We start from the raw sequence: 25,547 nt of genomic DNA, 5'->3' as shown, positions 1-25,547 counted from the left end.
TAATGACATTTGTGTGGTTTTTACATTCAAAAACATCATAACTAATAAGTAATAGGCTGGTTTTGAGGCTCTCTCCAAAACTCTAGGTTTTGGGTGTGCCTCACTGGAGACTTGGACACGCCCACGACAAGGATTGGATAAGATTTGCATATTCAATGAGCTTCAGTCAGTTCACATGAGGGAGGGGTTGTTTTGAAAGCGGCGCTGGAATGATTCTCTTGACCACATGGTTCGTAAATGTCTTTATCAAACAAACACAATTATTTATTTCTCATCGACCCGCAATTGATCAGACTATTATTTTTGTATTACATAGCCCGCACGATCAGTTGCTATAGGCGTGAGCACCCTTCAAAATGTCAAATCAAGAGAGAGATAAAATTCATAGTTGCAAAGTCAGCGTATAACACGCGACTTTGGGCTTCTTTTTTGGCAAGTCGCGTTAAAAAATCTCGAGCCGCGTGTTGCATTTTTTTGGGCTTATTTTAAAAAATGTGGTTGCTTGTTAGGAAAAATGTGACAAGCAACTTAGTTTCTTTACATTTATGGTCGCTGTTTTGTACAATACATTGCCTGACACTGTCTTCTCACAGCTAATGGAAATTCAATGCAACGATACAAGGGCTGTAGTAATTCGTACTCATACATCCCGCCTCCTTCTCCCCCTCATTGAAGAAAAATTGTGTTCAACATGCTGGCATATGATGTGATGTTATAAATGCACGTAATTATAGTTAATTTTTTTTTTTTACAAACAATGAAACCAGCAGAGATGTACAGAGATGAAGAGGCACCTAATTTCATTTTTAAAATATTTTTATAATGTATTTATTATTACAGGCTATTATATAAATAAATATTTTTTTAAAATATTATAAATATGTGGCTATATTGCAGCGCTCCTTTAGCCTGGATGCCAGCCGAACTTAGCCCCGCCCACAAAAGTTTTAGGACGGGAACACTGTTCGGACCTATGAGATCATCAGTGCGGGCTTTAGACGATGACGGACAGATGATCAACAGTAACGTAATCATGCACGTCATCAAAGGGGCTTGGATTATATTTTTTCCAATCTTAAACGGAGAGCTTGTTTGTATATGCATTCACCATCACAATTTCTCTCAGAAATGATGATCATGTTGGGTAAGTACTCTGTGTATCATTAAATTATGTTATTTTATTACAACAGCGGCAAAGATCGTTTATTCCAGCCTGATTTCAGCGCGCGTGCAGACAGGGTTGCCAAGTTTTTACAACAAAACCCGCCAAATACTTGCCCTAAACAATAGCTTCTCGGGGGTTCTCTGGGGGAAAAATTATGTTTGGGGGGTAAAGTGTGTGTTATTTTGGCAAGGTTGCATGCTAAAATTCACACTCATGGGTCTATATCACATAATAGTCACTTCAACCCGCGGACATAGAAAACAACCAATTTGAAAATCAAATTGAGTATGACCACATCAGGCTAGCGCTCCTTTAGTGCTTGCCTGTGTCCCAACTCTCAATCATAGACTGTAAAAAAAGTGCATATTATTAATCCTAAATAGTAGCTATGTTACATTATTAATTGTCAATACTATTTAGGGCAGATTGCACATTGAGATGCAGGGCTTATCTTTTTCACAGTTTGCAGTGTGCAAATTTACCACTGCTCCATATGTGTGCAATAACTCCGACTATGGGTTACCATAATTAGCCTTCACGTCACTTTTTCTCTTTTTCCATTTTCAAACCTCTTCTATTCACAGCCTTTGTTGCAATTTGAAGAGATTTTGTAATATCACATCTGTTTTTGCTTTTTAAACTCCGAGAGGTTTCAATTTAATAAGTTGCAGGCTCATTTATTGATACATTTTTGATCATAAATTATATTGATGATAATAAATAATATAATAATATTGGGCTTGTTTTTGAAGCTGTGGTTGCTTATTTGTTTCGCGAGAGTTGGCAACACTGATAACAGTGCAGAACAAGAAAGGAATATAACGGAGATTCGCCAGCCTGCCAACAGGATTACGTTTTGGTAGCCTGTCTGGAAAACACATAGCTTTGCGAACACTTGACCATACATATCTGAGTCCAGCGTGCTAAAGGTATGTTCTGTTAGACATGTACACAATCAAAACGATCTATAACAATGCAAAACTATTACATATAAAAAACATGTTTTACTCACATAAGTATGTTGCACCATTCCTGTCGGATCCAATATAGAAAGCACACATTGTGTTTTAATCTCAAATGTCTGCAAATCCAGCTCGACCTAAGATTTGTTTACAAATGATTCTGCAGTGAACTGAGGTGAACACCATGTCTTCCCTATGTCAGCTTAACTTCATTAAAAATAAAGTTCAACCAAATATTCCAATTATTAGGATCCGAAGGAAACTTATGCAGCGACTGTTCTTCCACAACCAGGAATAGTGCAATATCTTGCTATCTTCTTCGCATCTCCATGAGTCGGTGGGCGGGGCTACTGAATTAGACGCACTGTAGAGGCGGTGTTTCATCGCGCGATGGCATAAGGATGAAGCATACGATCGTTTTCTGGGCTTGGTGTCTATAAAAGCTTTTCTTTGACTAACAAGGAAGTTTTCAGTTCTGAAACTTACAGGATATTCTTATATTACCATTAACTTTTATATATCAAAAGCTCAAGGGAAAGTTGATTTCTTAATTCATCACCCCTTTAAGAAAAAGAAAGAGTGAGAGAAACTTTCTTAAAAAATAAAAATCCAACTCAGCTAAAATGCAGAAATATAAAACTGATAACTGAGGCCACATCCAAACGAAGCCAGAGCTTTCACTGTCCGATCTTGTTTTTTCCTTGACTCAAGAAATATCTGCATACACACGAAACCACTGAAACTGACTCAAAACGATGCAGTATACAAGCCAGACCAGTATGTGGCACTGTCTACCACAGAAATACACTAAAAACAGGGAAGAAGAGTTGTGGCTAGAAGGTGAACAGCAACGGTCAGAAGTGAGGCAAAATCTCACGATAAAATAAATGTATCCACTCTGGGACCGTTTATAATAAAAAAAATACCAGTTTTAGGTTTCTAAAATGCTGGATCCATCTGGATGAAACTCTGATACGATACAATTTTTAACGTATACAGCTAAATGTGTCACCGTGTGGATGGGGCCTGAACTTAACCAGAAGGGCTTAAACACACAGGGCAAACAAAGGGCTAATGAGATAATTAACGAGATAATCTATAAAAAAAAAAAATCAAAAAAAAAAACTTAATAAAAAAAAAATGTATATCAGGGCTAACATTTGAGAGCAGTGGCACCAGTCCCTCTAGGTTCAACAGATGGTAGTGCCAGCACTGCTGGAGAAAAAAATGTATCATAAAGTTCATTTAATAATAAAATGACTATTGTTTTGCATTGTTTTGCAAACTTTTTGCAACTTTTTACCTTACATTAGGAAAGGGGAGTGGAAATGTCTTTTTTTTTTTTTTTTTTTTTTTTTGGCCACAAAGCATTAGTTTTCCTACACTTTTAAACTTTTAGTTTTACAAATCATCACATTAAAAATAAATAACAGAAAGTTGACAATACTTAGAGCTTTGAAATGCTGGAAAAAAGAGTTTGAAAAGCCCTTGAAAAGTGCTTGTATTTCACTTTCAAAACGTTTTACGAACCATAAGATAAATCATGTAAAAAATATATATATATTTACTTTCTGTCTCAATACCATGTGGTGTAACTCCATACTGAATGTAGGTGATTTGTGGACTGAAACTCCTGAACTTCATTCATGGCACAATGTTTCTCCTGGTTTCCACTTCATCGGGTTTATAACAGAGGGCGAACGCTTCCCACTAGTTCCTGCAGTAGCGATGTTATTAATTCTGTGAATTCAAACGCTTTCTCACTGGATCTTGCAGCGCTATAACAGTGTCATGTAATCGAGATCAGCCCGTGTATGAGCTTGTGTTGCGCTGTCTATTATTGCCCCGGACTGATAAACGGTCCTTGCAGCACAGCTCAAATGAGTAACGTGGTTCCATTACGCTTTTGTTAAGTTTGCCGTTTGCTGTTTCTTGTGTATAATAGAAACAACAGCCATATCACCCTGTAGCCCAAGACTGGTTTCCCACTGAAGCTAAGCAGGGTTGAGCCTGGTCAGTACCTGGATGGGAGACCAACTGGGAAAAACCAGGTTGCTTCTGGTAGAGGTGTTAGTGAGGCCAGCAGGGGGCGCTCACTCTGTGGTCTGTGTGGGTCCTAACACCCCAGTATAGTGATGGGGACTCTATACTGTCAAAGAGCACCGTCCTTTAGATGAGACGTTAAACCGAGGTCCTGACTCTCTGTGGTCATTAAAAATCCCAGGATGTCCTTAGGAAAAAGAGTAGAGTGTAACCCTGGCATCCTGGCCAAATTCGTCCATGGGCCTCTGTCCATCATGACCTCCTAATCACCCCCATATACGGATTGGCTTCATCACTCTGTCTCCTCACCACCAATCATCTGGAGTGTGGTGAGCTTTCTGGCACAAATATGGCTGCCGTCACATCATCCAGGTGGGTGCTACACATTGGTGGTGGTTGAGGAGATCCCCCCCCCTCCATGTAAAGCGCTTTGAGGACCCAGAAAAGTGCCATATAAATGTAACAATGTATTATTATTATTATAGAAATGGCAGTTCTTATCAGTTGAGAAAAAAATCTAGTTGCACCAGCAGGAAAAAATGTTGTGAAAGTTAAAGGTTGCGCATTCTGAAGCACTGTAGTCAAATGCAATATTGGCTGATTAACTTTTTCAATATATTTTTTTTTATATACTATGGAAGTCAATGGGGCCCATCATTTGTTTGGTTACCCATAGTCTTAAAAATGTCCTCTTTTGTGTTTAACAGAAGAAATAAATTAATTCAGGTTTGGAACAACTCGAGGTTGAGTAAAAGATGACAGATGGTTACAAAACTATGTGGACAGCTAACACCAAATCTCTCCAAGAAGGTCTAGTCTATTGAACACCAGCAATACACCAGACAATAATTAATTTAAAATGAACTAAAACATATTTTGGGGAAAAAGCATATTTATTAAAAAGTTGGAAGATTTTATTATAACTTTCCTTAATGTTTTTTATCTAATGCTGAACTTTCAAAATGATCAAATATTGGCCATATACTCATATATTCTATTGGAATGTCCATGTTTAGTGGACATGGTACCATGGTAATAAGTGTGTGAATTATAGAGAGACTTTCAGGAGGATCAACTTATAAAGTTGTCTGGATATCATCAGACCAAGCGCAATCCTTTAAGATTGAACATTGGTCTGGGGAGTCTGATCTGTATGTTCTACTACTGCTCAAGAGGCGTGATCAACCGGCATAGTTCAAATGACTCTGTACGCAATTGGATAGTCCTTCAACCAATCAGACCAATGATCTATCGCTTCTATATCCATCATTGTGTTAAACCCACCAACAGCTTGCCTGGTGGATAAGCCGGTTTGTGATTGGTCTCCGCAAAATTGTAACAGAAGCAGGACAGAAATATGTACAGGTTTCCAGCCTGAGCTGCAGGGAGAACTCAAAACACCGGCAGATCAGGCTGGGTTTACCCAGTCTTCTTATAAAGATAATTTACAAAGATCAGTTCAATGTTCAATAAATTAGTTAAGTTAAGCCTACACTGTAGTTAAAGAGATACTTCACCGCTTTTTCATATTAAACTATGTTATTCCCTTAACTAAAGCACTATTTGCACGGGATTAGTATTATCTAGGGACTTCTGGTAATTTGTAATAATTGCAGAGAATGTCTGTGATCTTAATTCCGAGCGAATCGGCCATGTCTGTAATTTGTAAAGTAAAAATTCCCCCACAAATTACCTACCATATTTCGCCGAACACCGATTCCTGTGATAATAGTAGTCCCGTGCGAATCGACATCTCTGTGATTTGGCCAGGATTAGGCGGATCGTATATAATTTTTTACTGCGCAGAGTTGAAATACTCTCAGAAGATCTATTCCGCCATACATTATAGTTCTCCTTTTTAATCTGCTTAGAAAACCGCCATGTTTTATTTTATGTCACCATACTCAGTTCTTCAACTATTAGTGTAACGGTATTTAAATAGGGAAAACCTGGAGGTGTTTGGTCGCTTCTAACTTGATCTCTGTTTGGTACCATAGTGAATGAACCTGGCTTACTGGGCTAAGCTAAATGCTTTCAGATCGTCACCGCGCGTCATAGAGATTAAGAGCACACACTGAGACGAGAGAGGTATGTATCAACTCGTCCTCGTTTAGGGAATAACATAGTTTAATATGAAAAAGCAGTGGAGTATCCCTTTAAGCCTACACTGTAAAAACAAAAAACCCCACCTTTTTACATTATTATTTATGAGAAAATGTGGTACTAAGCCTATTCAGAATGCTGTTAAAATGTGTTGAAGCTGATTTAGCTTTTGGGGTAAAAACTTCAAATTCCTTCTGACTTCCTTTAAGCCTTAATATAAGAGGGTCAAACCCAAATGTCACGGTTAAGCTGCAGCAATCCAACAGAGCATGCAGAAGGATGATTAAACAGACTTTTAATAAACACAGAGGGGGGAAAAACACTACATGCTATAACACAACATGAACACTAGACAAGTATATGAGAAAAACCAAGGGCTTAAATGGACAGTTTACCTAAAAATTAGCCCATGATTTACTCACTCTCTGGTCATCCTAGGTGTATATGACATTCTTCTTTCAGAATAATAAAATCAAAGTTATATCTAAAGGTGTCATGAACTGGCTTTTTATTTTTTTTATACTGTTGTCTGAGGTCAACTAATGATGTTTATGTGGTTTTTACATTCAAAAACATCATAAGTATTAAGTAATAGGCTATTTTCTACACTGGTTTTGAGACTCTCTCCCCAAATGCTGGGTTTTGATGGGCGTGCTGCACTGGAGACTTGGAAGTAAACGCCCACGGCTAGGATTGGATAAGATTGGCATATTTGATGTCAAGATTGGCATATTTAATACGTTTTACTCACATAAGTGTGTTGCACCATTCCTGTCGGATCTAAATCCAGCATCGACCAGAGATTTGTTTACAAACGATCCCGCATTGAAATGAAGTGAACACCACTGTCTTCCCCACGTGAGCTGGAACTTCATTAAAAATAAAGTTCAACCACTCATTCCTAATATTAGGATCCGAAGGAAGCTTATGCAGCGACTGGAGTGTGTTCTTCCAAAACCAGGAATAGCGCAATATATTGCTATCTTCCTCTGCATGTTTATTGCTATCTTCCTCGGCATGTTTATTGTTGTGTGCTAGCTAGCACGAGCCCTCCATGAGTCGGTGGGTGAGGCTACTGGATAAGACGCGCTGTATAGGTAGTGTTTCGTCACACAATGACTTAAGTATGAAGCACAAGAACGTTTGCTGGGCCTGGTGTCTATAAAAGCTTTTCTTTGACTAACAAGGAAGTTTTCAGCTCTTAAACTTAGAGGATATTCTTATATTACAATGACCTTTTATATATCAAAAGCTCAAGGAAAAGTTGATTTTCTCAATTCATCACTACTTAAAAAAAAAAAGTCCTGGCTCTTCCAAGCTTTATAATCGCAGTGAATGACTGTTTCTGTTTTGAAGTTCATAAAAGTGCAGAACAAGGACTGTGATGTAATGAATACATTTATTATGACCATATGGGCACTATGGTCTGAATGCAGATTTGTTTGTATTTTGTACTCATCTTAGCAGGACACAGCCGGCTCCTTAGTAGTCATCTCCACCCTCCCGTACGTGTCCTTCCACAAAAACTCTGCCCAGACCTACTGCTGAAACTAAAGTCTCTTATGTAACACATCCCATTTCCTTGTTCGTTCTCAAGCAGTCAAACAACACTAAAGGTCATGTAGGCCTAATGTGATTTTAAAAATGACTATCTTAAATGTGTCCTAAAACAGAGATTCACCCTCTAAAAAAAATCCATTTCACAGCTCTTAGAAATGTTCTGTACGTTCTAATGTAAACGTGTTGCTAACATTACAGAGGTGTTTATACTAGTATCCTTTCATTAGCAGCACATTTTGCTAATCCTCTCTAAACAGATTTTCACTGCTTTCTTTTGCATCCCATCAACCCACAGTGCGTTGGCAGCAATAAATCCATCATGTGATAATGATACAGCAAGCAGTACACAACTTTGCTATGATTTACCAAAACATTAGCATACGCATGTTTCCCTGCTGCAAATATAATAGCCATGATTGATAAGGGCATTTAAAAATGTTTTGCCGACAATGTCACAAGCCCAGTTTAAAGGGATCCCCTGGTGTTGAGACTTGTATGGCTTAATATAACATAAACGATGTCTCTTACTGAAATATGTAGTAGAAACTCCATGAAAGATCTACGTTATTTTAAAAATCGATTTTATTTTTGAACCATGGGCGGCGCCATTTTGTTTGCGTTCTAGGTTTATGACGTAGAATGGTTGCACTCGGCAATCAGCTGGCGTTACCGGGTGCAACCATTCTGCGCCGCCCATGGTCCAAATATAAAATTCATTTTTTTAAATGATGTAGATCTTTAATGGATTTTCTACTACATATTTCAGTAAGAAACATAATTTATGTTATATTAAGCCATACAAGTCTCAACACCAGGGGATCCCTTTAACACGTGTGATATAATGAGATGCACATGCATGATATAGAATTGAACTTCACCTCTAGTACGAGCCATAGCTGGTCCCCGTTCTTGACATCCTTCTTGTAGAACATTCCAAAGAACTTGACGACATTGGGATGGTCTGAGAGAGCTTTCAGGATGTTATATTCAGCTTCAATTTCCTCATCAATATCCTGAAATAAACAGATTAATTGAATTGGCTGACTTTTGTACATTTTGCTGTTTTATAGGGCGAGCCATTGTCAATGTTCCTTAAATTGGTTTCTATAATTATAAATGTAAAATTCAAAATCATTTTCACATTCCACTCTCATTTTTGAGTGAATAAAGACATTTCCTAAACCATTCAGTGTTTATTTTTTTACTCATTTTTTTTTTTTTTGCGGATGCAACAAAATTTTACTTGTCATTTCATCTATTGAATTTAGCAAAGGCAGAAAGACCATAAAATGTCAGCATTAATAAAGCCCTCACAGCAGTGAACTACACATTAGGCATGGATTGAAATAATATTTGTTGGCCTCCATGTCTTCCAACATCAGAAAATTACTATTTACTGATTGAACCTGGAGGAAAAACAACCTCTGAGTGTAGAATTTTAATGGATATGGTACACAGGTCTTTTCTGTGATGCCTTTTGGCTTTAAAAGTGCTCCATATATCTATTACTACACATGATTACTGCATTTCCTGCAGTTGGAAAAGGGTGAAAATAAATATTTGTGAATCTGAGGTACAATGACCATGGCAGCTGCAGTCTATTAAATTAAGCCAAGGTTTATTTGATCTAGATGAATCATTTAAAATATACTGCCATCCAAAGGCCATTGAAATATTTCCAAGCCTCCTTTCAGGACTTTGAAAGGGTGAACTGGAGAAAAGTAAATGAACACAAATTGCACATTTTCTGAAAAGCCATCTCATCATGATTAGTCTGGGTATGTGCTGTTAGAGGCCCTTTTATTTGCCAAATTACCAAAAGAAAGAGTGTGTGGCTGGAGAAATAACGAGCAGGACAGAGAGCCTTTTGGCATTATCTGCAGGATATAGATGTTCTGTTCTTAATATGACAGTGGCGAGCGGATGTTCGCAGTGTTCAGTAATTGCCTGCAGGCCTTTCTTAAGGCATAAACACTCTCACAGGTACACACAAATACACAAATGCATGCATACAGATGCAGACAAATGTGAACTGATTGAACCTGAAGGGCCTAAAATGAACCTGCCCTTAATGACCGTGCCCTTCTGTGCAAATCTGACTTTGAGTTTGCTCTATGTTTAAAAATTATATGAATTTCTCTCTCTTTATTACCTAAAAACACACACCACATACAGGTATGATTTAGTAGGGTTTTACTCACATGGATTGGATCCAATATTTTGACGGCGGCTTTGCTGCCATTGACCCTGTTAAGCACTTTATAAACTTTCCCATAAGTCCCTTTACCAATAGTCTCAACGATCTCCCAGGTGTCTGATGGATCTGGAAAGCTGTCAAAGACGATGGATTTCCCTGAGCGAGGAAACATCTTCCCGAACGATCTCCTGAGGATAAAGAGCACATATTGAGTCTTGAACCGAATGTTTTTTTTTACAGTTATAGACAGCCCTCTCACTGTTTTCCCATTTGATTTATAGTGACACCTGTACAGGCAAGATAACAACCACGTCACACCTCTGCATGAAAAATACTTACTTAAATGCATGTACTGTATGGGCTTAGTTATAGTCTAAGCACAGCTAGGACTATTTATTATGGACAGTAAAGATACTCTAGGATTAATAAAATCCATATACAGACATGTCCTACTTAGCAAAATACCCTTTATAATGTCTGACTTCCTTTTTGACAAAAGCAAAAGCTGTTGGATTTTTGCCTGTCATTGAGGATGGAAAACTAAAATGTTGTGGTCCAGTTTACGTCTCAAGGGTTTTGATATCAGAATTTGTGAATCCTTTTTTTAAAAAAAAACAATGTCTGAGAAAAGTAGGAAGATCTGATCAATGACACCTATGCAGTGGCTAAGGTGTTCTAGGTGTTTGCTAGGTGGTTGATAACTGGCCTAAATCAAAAGAGCTCACATCCATTCTGGTCTCTAGATATGACTCGGAGGTCCATTCAAATGTTGCCATTTTATTGTCCTTCAAGTGAAGAGGTATCCAATACTGCTCCTGGAGGGCCACCTTCCAGCAAAGTTTAGCTCTGTCTCTAATTCAACACGTAAACAACTTAATCAAGATCTTTAGGATAAGACTGGCAGACAGGTATTTTGGAGATAAACTCTGCAGGAAAGTGTCCTCCAGGAACAGGATTGGTCACCCGACTAAGAGTAAGGCTGGATATCGAGTAACCGGTTTCATTTTAGAATTGGTTCCAAATTTACAAGAACTATGTATTTGATAAGACACATGCATTTTGATTCCGTTGTGTGTATTTAAATATGACTTTAAATCATTCAAGCACAAGAAGACCCACAATATTTTATTTTAAAAAGTTTTAAATATGGATATTTTTCTTACACAAACCCATTTCAGAAGGCCTTATTATTACTTTTATATTGGATAGATGCACTTTTTTGGTCTTCATATTTTGGGCTGCCATTCACAGCCTAATATTCCTGCTGCAGTCTTAATAATAGTTAATCAAACAGCAAAAGACAATGAGACAAAAGCCACTCATTATTATTGACTGAATATATTTTGTAACCGTTTTTGTAATGTATGTTTTATTCATAAAGTGCAAATTTCAATCGTATCTTTGATCAGTTGTATTAACTTGTACGATTGCTATTTTTTATTTTATTACTGAGTATTACTTGACTTTAATAAAGCTTGAAATGTATATCAGTTAGGCTAGTTGTTTTTGCTATGGCATTTGTGCAAGTGTGCTTTAGTCTGTTGATTTTTGTTCATGGTATTAAATGTTTTGCAGTAAGATTTATAATAAATGTAAATTATGTCTAAGTTTTTATTTATTTATTTATGTATTTTTTATTGGAATCGAAATTAGGAAAAGATAAGAATCAAAAGTTACAAGCAGAATCGGAATCGTTAAAAATAAAATGATAACCAACCCTAATAAAGAGCAAATCTTTTGTCTGATCCAACCTGATCTTAAGGCAATTTGTAACATATTTTAAGAAGTGGCTAATTTGTATGAATTTATACAGAAATAAACAAGATTATCACATCTTATATTTAAATACATTCATAATTAACTGCTGATTGTGAATCATCGTATCGATTTCAGCTTTATGACATTCAGTCACTGTTTGTGGATTCCATTCAAATGAAATAAAATGAAAAAAATTGCTATGAATTTTCCTGCCTCTAGCAATATAGACGCTAGCACACCATGCCAGTAATATCAGTCATAAATACTTAAGAAAATGTACTTTAAAAAAGTAAGAACAATATAGTAAAGCAAACTTGTCATAATGTAAGTACTGTTAGTAATCTTATTATAATGTCTCTCTAACAGACTCACTATTTGTTAACCCTACCGGGTGAAAGTTCAACCTGCTCTTTCTCTACACTAACTGCAATTAAACATACTTTCAAGATGAAAATGGCATGTCACTTACATTCTTTTCTTAAATGGTCGATGAGCATTTTGTTGAATAAGTCCATATTGACTCTGTTGAGGCAGTCGTGGCGTGTGAACACTTGTGGAGGAGTTAACCACAGCTAAAGCTAATCTCAGCAAGCCATGCCTGGCACCAGAAACAATGCTAAGCAGCAGAAGATATTTTGGGATTAAGAGGAATTAGTTGACTACGCCATGAGCCTTTCCTTATTTAGATACTCATTGATAAAGGTGCCAAAGCTAGTTCGAACAACTAAGAATATAACGCCAGGGGGACTACCTCTCTATCCCAAAGAACGTAATGTTAACCCCTAACAGTAACTAGACAGAGTAGCTTAGGAAGCATCCTTATCCTTTGTTAGGGGTTTTACAGCAAACAAAAGCTGTTCATGCAGTGTTAAGTATTTACATAACCCAGCCTTTTTTTGATGCCTCATTACTTTTTTTTAAGCAAAAAAGGCACATATTCCATTTTATTTGAAATAAAAGATTATGTATGTTGGAAGATACCTTAAATGTGTAACATTATTTGGACCATTTCTTTTTCATTCTTTTTTTACATGGTGGAAGGACAAGTAAATAATCTCTTTCCATTTTTCCAATTGTAGTAATGGCTGTATTTTTCTATTATTTGCTCAATCAGTCAACCCAGTCAACTATTACCTAATTAAGTTAATGTCTTAATTAATTATCCAACAGAAATATACGTTTTTATCATCCACTACAAACCAATGCTTGGTCCCAAACTAATTAGCTCCCAACTGAGGGACATTTTAATCTAGGCTAAATCGCCAATCCTATTACCTATTCCTGCAACATTTGCCTGTTGGTTAGTTAGTTCCTTTTGCCAATTTTCAAGTTCAATTCATATTTTGCACCCATTTGTTTGAAGTGGCAACTAAGTTACTATATGTTTAAGGATATACTAGGCACTCAGATGGAGCATGTTGGTCTGTCTGGTTTAAAAACCTGCATACAATGCACAACCAAGTAAAAAAAAAAACTGTTATAAAATGTCATTTGAACATGATAGGACTTTATCGGTCATTACTTATGCCAGGTGATTAGCCTTCTAAACAGTGAGGCCACATAGCATGTAACTGAGCACATGTAGAGCTCAATGTAAAGCACCCAAGGAATGTTCAATAATGAATTAAGCTTATACATGTTACAAACCTCCATGACACGGGAGACACATGGAGGAGAAACCGAAAGATAAGACTAGCCCACCTCAGCACACACAAATTACAAGACATTGGGTGTGAGTATGTAACATGACCTCCCCTATCTGAGGTACTTGGTTATGAGATGCATTAGCATATGCATTTTTAAAATGGCCTTGCAAAGGCAAGCATCACTGTTGCTGCGCATACTTAGGGTTTGAGGCATTAATGATAATAGATCATTTTAATTTGGGCCAGTAAGCAACCACCTAGCAAACACACAGAACACCATAACAACCACCACACTCTGGCAACCTTCCAAACACCTTAACCCAGGGGTTCTCACCTCTGGCCCTTAAGGTCCACTTTCTTACAAAGTGTAGCTCCAGCTACCTTGATGAAACTCACATACTCTTAAAACCCAATTTTTGGTAAAATATGAACAAAACCAACCATTGGGTTAAAACTGTAAACAATGAAACAATTCAACCCAATGGCTGGGTTTGTCCATATTTGATCCAAAATTTGGTTAAAACAACCCACCATTTTTTACAGTGTACCTGTAACTTTAGGTGCATTCACATGCAATTTTAACTTAAATGCTCTTTAAAAGCATTTATAATTAAAAATTGTAAGACTGGGTTAAAAACAACAATTTCTGTGTTATTTGGCAACCCAGCAGGTAAATATTGTACAGAACATATGTTGGGTTATTTTAACCCAGTTTATTGGGTTTTATACATTAACCCATTTGTTGTGCTGTTGTTGTTTTTTTGACATTGCGCTGGGTCAGTAAACCTACTAAGGTTTTTCATTATAAATAATAAAAATGCACTTTAAAGTCTGTTTACATACACTATATTGCCAAAAGTATTTCTACAACCCTCCAAATTGAATTTAGGTGTTCCAATCACTTCCATGGCCACATGTGTGTAAAATCAAGCACCTAGACATGCAGACACTTCTACTAATTTTTTGTGAAGGAATGGGTCACTCTCAGGAGCTCAGTGAATTCAAACATGGTACCGTGATAGGTATGCAATAAGTCCATTTGTGAAATGTACTTAATACTAAAAATACCACAGTCACAGTTAGTCACAGTTAGTGGTATTATAACCATGGGTGCACATAACTGGTACGCAGGTATGCATGTCCAACAAAAATCACAAATGCGTAGGCCCACTTGTGTTACTACGAGCCTTTGCGTACTTAACCGATCTTCTCATCTAACCGTACACAATCGTACAGTCAGAGATGTCCAAAAAGCAACAGACATTAAAGGGTTACTTCAGCGATTAGCATGTGGCTTTGTATCAGTAGAAACCCTGAAGTATATTCAAATGATTGTGCTTTCCCCTCTCATATCCCCCTGAGACAAGAGATTTATGCATTTTATTTCTGGAAAAATTCCTCCTATGATGCAAATTGAAGATATTTGCATCATAGGAGGACTGTTTGGCCAAAGGCTAAAGACTACAGCCAGCAGAGGGAGCCATTTCCGTATGTTTTGAACCCGCGCATGGGGGATGGAGATCACACTCAGAGCTCAGCTCGCAGCTACAGGCACTCATTTAAACGGAGCTATGGTGAGCAATGTAAGTCTTCTAACTTCTCAAATTAATTTCTATGAAAGTTAAGCTTGCGAAGGCATGAACTGAAACGCGCCAGACTGAACTCGCGTTGTGAATGTATGCCGCGAGTGTAGTCGCGATTACCTCAGCTCTCATCACGAGAGCTCATCAGCTCATTTATCTCAATAGACACGTTCAGTTTTTAATTGTAGTGTCTTCTCTAACTCAGTCACAGTAATCAAGTTGGTGGCTTTGGGAATGACCTCACAGCGCAGCGAAGCATTCTGGGAATTGTAGTATTTCATCCCCATGAGACAAAAATAAATTTTCTGTCTTTTCCCAGTCTATAAGGCACCAAATTCAAAAATAATTTCACATTTCTACTACATTGATGACCCAGTTTAAATACAGATTCATCTTCCCAGCGCTGAAGTACCCCTTTAAGCAGCTTTTTTGGCGTTTCACCACCTTCAAAGAAACGCCAACTGGAGCCTGAGCCGAAGAAAATACTTTTTTTCGGAAACATGGCTTCAAGATGTGCAGTGTCTTGAAGTTAATGATGAGCGCACTGAAATGTGGTGTGAAATTTGCCGCTCAAATCCCCATCACAACAGGGGGCAACACATCACAACGAATTTTAGGGGCTGCTTTTTGATGGATCTGAGAACATCCCAAAAACTGAGCAGGAAATCGTTTACATTGTCTCTGTGTCCAGCAACGGTGAGTTTACTTCAGACATTATTGGACTGATTGAATTGGGTGCTGACCGAACCGTGCAGGTCATAACAGACAGACTTGTGAGACTTTTCCAGGACACAGGCTTAGATGACTGGACAACAAAGTTGACGGGGCTGCTGTCAAAATCAGCTGATCGAGACATTTAATCGCTCTGTGGTCAAGCTGCTGCAGTTTTATTTACAGAAAGGTGGAGCAAAAAAACAAAACTGCTGCACTGAAGAAGCTCTGTGAAGAAAACGGGATCTCCTTTGTGAAACTGGTCAAGTTTTATAATATCAGATGGTCTGCATGGAGGCATGAAACCCTGTTAAAAATGTCAAGACTATTGCCAGCCATTAAAACGCAACTGGCTTAGTGATAACAGTGACTTGCACCATATCTGCACAGAACATTTTCAGTGCTTTCTGTCAAACATGCTGGACATTGGCAACATTTTGAAGACCACATCCATTAGGTTTCAGAAGGAAAAGCTGACCATTGGAGAATGTAAGGATGAACTAATGGTGGCCATTGGACAGTTCACACTTCTGCTTGATGGTGAAGGCCACAGGGCACACACTGATTTGAATGCTGATGCTGACAGAGACAAGATAAACTTACTCAGGGGGTTAATTGAAGAGTTTTAAATCAGATATAACTCCCTCAAGTCATGTGATCATTTCTTAGTATTTGATCCTTCAACATAACCTCAGGAAATGCAAGACCTCCACAGTTTTGGAAACACAATTTACGGCATTCTCAAGTATGAGGCCACCTTGCAACTTGACAAAGACACCACTGTGACAGAATGGATGCGCTTAAAGCAGGCAGAAAAATGCATGTGAGCCTCTTCTGTGCATGACTTGGTCCAAATTGTAAATACAAGTAACCCAGATGCTTACTCTAACACCAAGAAGGTTAAGCTGTCTCTTACACTGCCTTTAAGCAGTGCAGCTTGTGAGAGGGGATTTTTACATCTCAACTTAATAAAAATCAAGTAGCGATCTCGTCTGTCACATGCTCAATTCTCAGCCCTAATGCACATTCACCTGTCAAAGCAGACCACAGAGACATTTGACTCAAAGCCACCTGTTGACCTGTGGAGACAGCTAATCGGAGGTTCAACCAAGGACATGGAGGTGCATCTGCAGCATCTTCATCATCTATCATGCAGGAAGCTGAAGCAGAGAACAGTGGGGGCAACAGTGAAGAGGAACATGGTGGAGGACAGTGAGGAAGACTGCACTTATTAACTCAACGCTACATATATGAGTACCAAACACCATCTCCTAGTACTCACCTGAGTAACTCACTGAAAAAGTTATGTGCACCCCTGATTATAACAAATTGCACAGTGCACATAAATCGACAATGTTTTGCAGAGTCATTAGCTATAGACCTCCAAACTTTGTGTGGCCTTCAGATTAGCTCGAGAACAGTACGTAGAGAGATTAATTGAATGGGGGGCTCATTGATGAGCCTTACATTACCAAGTGCAATGCAAAGTGTTGGACATCACCACTGGACTCTAGAGCAGTGGAGGCATGTTCTCTGGAGTGACAAATCACGCTTTTCTGTCAGAACGGTACTTGCCTGGTTGCATTGTGCCAAGTGTAAAGTTTGGTGGAGGGGTGCTAATGGTGTTGGGTTGTTTTTTAGGGGTTGGGCTTGGCCCATCAGTTCCAGTGAAAGGAACTCTTAATGCTTCAGCATACCAAGACATTTTTGATCCCAACTTTGTGGGAACAGTTTGGGGATGGCTCATCACACCTACAAACTTACAAGTGGTGAAAAATGTTTCCGAAATCAAAACTTATAGTGGAGAATGGGTGCTGGGTAAAAGTAAAAATAGAATGAATATGCAATAGTGCATATATTTAGCGACATGCTCCTCTCTAAGTTAATTTTCAAGCTGATTAATGCATTTTAGGGCATATCATGACGTTTCTGAGGTTAATGCGATGTTATATGACGGACGTTAGCTCCGACATACATGTAAACAAAAAATGTTTATTTAGAGATTACAGACGTCTTCCGATTTGTAATGTAAAGTAATAATTTGATAAAAATACAATGCAATACAAACCTTAATTTAATTCAGGAAGTTGACAAAACACAAATGTATCCAGTTTTATCCAGTTTGACTACCCAGCATTGGGTTATATTGACCCAGTGCTGGGTAGGTATGTGATGGCCTGGGGGTTTGTATTGAGAGTAAAAATGGCCCAGTAACTGAGTTACAGAAAAACTACCCAGCACTTGGGTAAAAATATTACAAATAACTTTCTAAAATGATCCAACAAGTTGAATGTATTTGTACCACGTCACCACTGCAGATTAATTTAGGCGTTGATAGTGATGCGATGAAAAGCAGTCTGATGACGTGAACAGCTGCAAATACAACGTCACTCTAAAAAATCCTGGGTTTCAACCCATGTTTGTACGGTCGCCCAGTAGTGCAGCGGTACTAAATTAAACCCCAACACAACGAAATCGCCAGAACACAACGGAAATGCTCCCGACCACGAGGGGGCATTATACGTTTCAACCACTTGGTGGAGTTGGGCATCAAGCGCCGTGATCGCGAGTAAAAGCGTTTTTGAGTATAAATATGCAGCTATAATGCATGAAGGTGATTTTGAATTGATATTTCATGTCGATATACAATGGTGTCATATGCCTGTCTTGTCTCGTGTGTCTCATGTGGGGTTTGTCATAGTGTCTATGTGCTCCTGTCATTGTCTTGATCCCTCCACCCTTGTTATCTCATTATTGGTTTAATTTGCCCCACCTGTGTTCCCTCATTCACTGCCTGATTTGTCCCCTTTTATAAGCTCTTTGTGTTTGGCAGTCTTTGTTGGATTGTTGTTTTTGTCATGTCAATGTCTCCCGGTTCACTGTTATTCCTTGTGGTATGTTTGAGTTTATATAGACCCTTTTACAGCCCACGTGATCAAAGAGTTGAGCGCGCATTTTGGCAACGGAAGTGGTGTTGTTCCCTAGTGGATCTAACGTGTGAGCAACTCCGAAAGTTTAGCAAAATGTAGCTGGTATCCCAGCATCAAAATGTCTGGCTGTTGCGTTTTCGGTTGCACTTATCGCTATTCCACCAATGGGCTTAAGTTTTATAGGATTCCGACAGGATCACGGCCGTTTCAGAAGAACCGGCGGTACCTGTGGCTGCAGGCGAATAATGCATTGATTGGAACGAGGACATAAAAATGCTCGCATAAAATAAAATTCATTTGTAAAACATTTACTGCACTTGAAACTTAATTATTTATAATAAACCTCCTAACATTGGCTGCCACTGGTGTGTATGTAGGCTACCCCCCATCCCCAGTTTATCATATCATATCATTTCCGTTGTGTGGTGGTTTAATTTTGTTGTGCTGTGGCTTGTTTCTGTTGTGTTGTGGCTTGTTTCTGTTGTGCTGTGGCTTGTTTCTGTTGTGTTGTGGCTTGTTTCCATTGTGTTGTGGCTTGTTTCTGTTGTGTTGTGGCTTGTTTCCATTGTGTTGTGTGGCTTGTTTGTGCTGTGGCTTGTTTCTGTTGTGTTGTGGCTTGTTTCTGTTGTGCTGTGGCTTGTTTCTGTTGTGTTGTGGCTTGTTTCCATTGTGTTGTGGCTTGTTTCTGTTGTGTTGTGGCTTGTTTCCATTGTGTTGTGTGGCTTGTTTGTGCTGTGGCTTGTTTCTGTTGTGTTGTGGCTTGTTTCTGTTGTGCTGTGGCTTGTTTCCGTTGTGTTGTGGCTTGTTGCCATTGTGTTGTGTGGTGTTTCCATTGTGTTGTGTGGTGTTTCCATTGTGTTGTGTGGCTTGTTTGTGCTGTGGCTTGTTTCCATTGTGCTGTGGCTTGTTTCCATTGTGTTGTGTGGCTTGTTTGTGCTGTGGCTTGTTTCCATTGTGTTGTGTGGCTTGTTTGTGCTGTGGCTTGTTTCTTTTGTGTTTAATGGTTTAATCTTTTTTATTTATTTTATTTTTTAAACGGTTGTGTTTGTCCATATTTAACACAAAAATTGATTTAAACAAACAAGCTTCTTTTTTTTAGAGTGTAGTAATCCTGAAGACCTTTATTGTTTGATTGGGGTTGGAGCTAAACTTTACAGGAAAGTGGACCTTGAGGGCCAGCAACACATTGAAGAAATCAAAAGTAAAGAAGGCTATGTATGTTTCCTAGACACAAATTCACAAAAAGAAATGAGAGCTGGTACCATTTTATTTGCACATGCTGCCTATGCTGGTTTAGCATCTGGTTAACTTAAGAATTTATGCAAATCAGGTAAAGTAAAAATGCTAAAATTGTGTACTACAGCACATCTGGATATGCCTGTTTGTAACGATAATCTCCATGATTTGCTGAATTATTTTTGCCATCACAACAGAATGTACACAAACATCTCTCATTAATAAAATTCTGTTTACCACAGGGATAAAAGCAAAAGGTTAATAGCAATGATATTTTGGATATGGTACAAATGACACTCCTTTGCATAGAAAGGAAGTGGTTTGCATTCAGTAAATGACAATGACATAATTTTAATATGGTGAACCAATATTTTAGAGCATTTCACACATAGCTAAACTGTATTGTGAGTCCACTTTTTTTGCACTGAAATACTGTGTACAAAAGTGGCACAATTGTAAATAGTGCAATAGTGAATTCATCCTACGTTTGCATACCTGTTTTGGCCAGATGTCATCTCTGTCTGCTTTGTATCCAGACAGCAACTTCATTAAAGTGCTCAGCACTCTGAAACATTTCAAGATGATACATTTCGCACCATGGTAAGGCTTGTCTCCTTATTTCACCTTTTTAAAGAACAAAAGTCGAAGCAACTTGAGGAGAGTAAAGAAACAGGAGCCAGGACTGCCAGGGAAAGAAAGACAAGAGACCTGAGCTAATTTACAAGGCTGTGAGCGGGTTGAGGTTTCAGTTTAACCTTTGTAGGGCAAAGTATAAGGAGGAAAAATACATATCGTAACACCATTACAGCATTATTACAAATAATCCAAAAGCCACAAAAATAAATATCAAGCTAAATTTAAGCATTTTTAGTATTTGGGTGGGGAGTGTTTGGGGTGTGGGAGAGAAAACAAATTCCAAGCATTGTTTTATGAATATACATCATAAATATGCACAAAATACCCAGGCATTACTAACTACCAACTGCTTCCCAATGTCAAATATTATCATTGAATCATAAACATGTAACTGATCTTTACCTGACACTTTAGATGTAAATCAGAACCATATCAATTATTGTTGTGGCTGGGACATCGATTACAAAAAGGCACATGTAGATATACACATTCAAAGCAACACATTGCCGCCGAGCCCACACCTACAAGTAAGCAAATCACCCGAATTTGGTTATCTAGCCCTCCCCTTACTAAGTTAATCATGGTGCTGAAAGAAATGTTTTCAGAGTCAAATGCAATGTCTACCACGCATAGCTTGAATGCTTGTCTTTTGTAAAAAACAAACCAGCATTTGCACTAATACTGCAGTTTCTCAAACTCTATAATAACCTATAAACAACTGTTTTAAAATCCAAAACATTCAAACAAAAGGTAAAAGCCCAAAGCATGCAAGTAAACTACTGTAACTTCAACTTACAGTTTGCTGCTGCCTCTACATGCTCAGGTGTCAATCAGTCATAGCTTACCCTCAGAGAGGAAGGAGACTGTGCTAGTTACTGCCTACAGTTAGGTTATCTCTCTGTTTTATGTATTATTCATCAACAAAAAGTAACACAATATTGTACAATATCCCACCATGCTTGGCTTCTGACCGTTGCTTTAATCTCACCCCGTTGTTGCTACTTGGCTGAGGTGACCCATGGACGAAGACATGCAATAGCACTAGCAGATGACAGAATAAAACAGGCAACTGTTTAGACACCTGTACTGTAATAGGTGCAACAGGGCATGACAGCAGACTTCAGGCTATAGAATAGTGTGATAGTTTCTACAGTGCATGCACAAGGTAAAAGGAGGGTTAGGACAGACAGCTTGATATCTTTGAGTTGTATTGCCAGTGTTTTGTGTTTTGACTCATTTGATGATGATTCTAACAGAGCAACAGATGGTATTGCGATTGTCACTACATCCAAAGTCTGCACTGTTGCAAAGATTTAATGATACTTATCTATCTTAGAGAGACATCTAGTGTCTCTACCTCTGGCATTGGCAACACCATAATCTAGCAGACAGGGTGATTTCAGTATCAGTATTGTGAGTACTGTATATACCCGAATATAAGACAACCCTGAATATAAGACAACCCCCCATTTTCCAGACTTATGATTTGGGGAAAAAGAGATTTTTGTGGAAAAAAATCTGGTTTTCAACAGAAAATTGTTTTAATTGAAAATTCTACTAATAAATCATTGGAATTTTTTAAACACCATTCATTAAAGTGCTCGACATAAGCTTGTTCATGTGCTTGTCCTTCGGATAAGTAAAACGGTCATTCACTTGTCCGAGTAAAAAAATGTGCTTGGAGTTTTGGCATTGTGTTGCCCTTCATTAAAAGATTTTGTGATGAGTGTGCTTGTAGTTAATTTCTCAAAGTATCATAAGATGTTTGCATTTTGCATTTAGCTGTTCATTAGTGTGGTCAAAAATGAATTGTGAGCACATCAGGCATACAATATGACATGAAACAAATTTTAAAAATATTATTTTTAAACATTTAATAAAATAATTTTTAATTATTTATTTTAAAATGTTTCACAAAGCCCAATTCCAAAATAGCTATATTAGTGAAAATGGGTTCTAGCTATACATTATAAATATTGCCACTAATGCAGATTGCAGCTTGCTTTACTGTATACAGCCAAAACAAGCATTTTTAAGATGTAATCTTAGAGGTTTCTTTTCCTAGAACAGCTAAGAGTCTGTTTAATTAACTCGAGTATGTTCAGTTTACTGGACAATTCCTTGCGTTTACTGGAATTACTCGCGGTAATTCAGTTTATGTTAAACGCGTGCGAGAGCGATTTAAAAGCATTTACATTTCTCTGATCGCTCTCGCGGTAATTTGAAAGTAGGCGTAACTCGAAGTGGGCGTAACTCGAAGTGGGCGTAACTTGAAGTGGGCGTAACTCAAAGTGGGCGTAACTTGAAGTCTTGCAGGTTGCAGACAGATACTGTTGATATTCTCTGGCTAAATGTTTTAGAATTCATCACTTTATTGTTTCCATGGCAACGCATCATGCTTCTAGCATGACACACAGCCTCAGCTGTATCGGTTTATTTAGTTTCTTTCTTTTTTATTCAAAATATTCATAAACTTGTTACCTATGTCACGAGCTATCTGATATTCTGATTTACAAATATGTGTAAGTGAATGTGTTTTGTCGTAAAGATCATGTTAGTTGATCTATAATAATCATAGTCTATATTGTGCAGTCGATGCCGCCATGTTAGTTTGCGCCTCAGAGAATCGGATCTGTCGGATTTACATCACGTAAATTCATCCTCGTCTCACGAAATACATGATAGCAAGTGACCGGTGAACTCGAAGAAGAACCGAGTAAACTATAAAGTAACTTGTGTGTCTGATATGAATAAAACACAGTCAAATTATAACTGTTAGAAAGGATTGTTATTGCCACTTCCATAGACATCAGTGTGTTTTTGCTGAAACCTAAAATAAACATGATGTGGTTGAAAACACTGAATCGTTGTGATATGTGACGAGTGCTGAGCGTGTGTGTCTCTGGGTCAGCGCCAGCCATAGCCCGAAAGCACGTTTGATGGCATCGAAATGAGGAATCGAAATCTGTGTTCTGATTCGTCCAGTACATACCGGTTGTAGGTACCGGTGCTATATTAGCACGGGGTCTCGGTAACCAACCGTACAAATGATTGTAGAGTGATGTATCCCCTCTCCCCCTCCCCCTGATTTGAGGTTGCCAGATAGGCTGCAGGATCCAGCAGGAACGTTTGTAGCTGTAGCTGTCGTAACTACACTACTGACTATGTGATTGGTAGATAGGTCGAGGGCGGAGCTTCAGGCCAAAACACAAAATGACAACATCAACATCAGTTGAGGGCTGCAACAACAACTTTTAAATGACAATATCCTGGCCGGACTACTGTTGTCAGTGATATAAGTATTTGAAATGAACATGATTTCTAGTGTCTAGAATGTCTAGTGACATATCAGGGCCATTTTATGATTAATTTAAATACATTTCTTACATGCAATTCCTTTAAGAGATCCAATGCTTGCCTTGAAAGAGTGAGTACAAAAGTTTTTGTAACGTTACTACATTAAACGACTATATATAATGTTGAATATAATGTATAATAATGCAATGGATCCTGATAATAATAATAATAATTATAATAATAATAAATAATAATAATATTTTTATAAATATATTTTTTTCTTCAAATATTGTGATATGTATCATGCGTTGAGTATTGCAATTTCTATTGAATTGTGAGTGTATCCTACATGAATTTATCCTTACACCCCTATAAATTATGTTACCAACAGTGATTCCATTTAACGATTGCTTAGCTCATATCACATCAAACTAAGCAAATATTATTATTGTTATACTTTGTTCTCAACATCAGCATTGTGTGACTACATGTATTTAGTGTATCTGTAGATTTCATCTTCTGTACAGTCTAATCTCTAATTGTTGTACGGGTGAATCTCCAGTTGTCACTGATGATATCGTTTGGACCTTTTGGATTACAATCCACCATCAAAATGATACATTTAATTATTCCAGCTGCTGTGAAAAAAGGCTATAAATGATCCGCCACCTGCAGCATCCTCACATGCGATACTCCTAGCTGGACTCCTTCTTTATGTATACAGACGTGATGTAATGACAGAAAGACAAACGGCGGCATGCTTGAATTTCCCCCAGAAAGCTACTAGTAGCACTCAAATTATAACAAATTATTACAAGTTTACCCTTGTGCACAGGGCTGGACTGGTAATCTGGCATACCGGGCATTTGCCCGGTGGGCCGACGCACTTTGTTAGTGTTTTTTTTTTATTCTTATTTTTGTATTTTTCTTTGGTACCACTGACAATATGCAGCGACAGCGGCCCATTGGTTTGTCTTCTGAATTGACAAGCTGAAGCGAGAGAGACCTCCCCTCCATATTAAGCGCTTTTTTCTATTTATTTATTTATTTATTAGTAGCCTAGGCTATTTGAGCGCATGGAACTGCAAAAGGTGAATATCCGCACAATTTTTTTTTACTTACAAATATAATAGATTATTATATATGTTTTATATAGTTTTAGAAACCATATAGCCATATAATGAGGAGCAAGGTTTTTACAGTCTATGTTTTTTACCCTGTGACTACTATGATCTTACATTTAAACGTGCAGTATGCAACTTTTGGCCACTAGGGGTCACTCATTCAAAATAATAACAACTGACGTACTTTGATGACGCCGGGAAAGTGAGTGGGCTCATGGGAGTTGTTGTCATTATTGCCACTGTCAACCAGCAAATCTGGCATCTCCAGCAGAAAACATGTTCACTGACAAGGTAATTGATTGTTATATTACATCTCTATTATTGTTAAGTTTAGTTACGGCTTTTCACTTTATGTAATGTCAATCTAATGAAATAGCAGCAAGCTACCGTTACTTAACAAACTTATCAGTAACGTTAGATAATGTGCGAGACAGAATGTTGTGCGGGCGGTCGCTATGCCAACATACCTATAAGTTGGTAGGCTATGTTGACATATTAACCGCGCATCATAATTTGAGTTACTCAAATTATAGATATGTTGACATGGCATCCGCTATTGTCGAACATTCTGTATATCAACTGTTCAATAAGGAAAT

The 25,547-nt window shown here is 38.0% G+C and overlaps 1 protein-coding gene across 1 annotated transcript in view; it reads right to left on the bottom strand.

Moving 5' to 3' along the window:
* Positions 1-12,396, bottom strand: part of myo3a (myosin IIIA) — a 117,954-nt gene extending 105,558 nt beyond the window's left edge. The window contains exons 1-3 of the mRNA XM_067435573.1: positions 12,258-12,396; positions 10,035-10,218; positions 8,712-8,846 (exon numbers count right to left, since the gene is read on the bottom strand). Coding sequence (XP_067291674.1) covers positions 8,712-8,846; positions 10,035-10,218; positions 12,258-12,259 — 321 coding nt within the window. The 5' untranslated portion in view covers positions 12,260-12,396. The remainder of the gene's footprint in view (positions 1-8,711; positions 8,847-10,034; positions 10,219-12,257) is intronic.
* Between the last annotated feature and the right edge of the window lie 13,151 nt (positions 12,397-25,547).

The sequence above is a fragment of the Pseudorasbora parva genome, chromosome 24 (assembly GCF_024679245.1).
Source record: "Pseudorasbora parva isolate DD20220531a chromosome 24, ASM2467924v1, whole genome shotgun sequence".
Lineage (NCBI taxonomy): Eukaryota > Metazoa > Chordata > Actinopteri > Cypriniformes > Gobionidae > Pseudorasbora > Pseudorasbora parva.
This window is presented reverse-complemented; position numbering and strand designations above follow the sequence as displayed.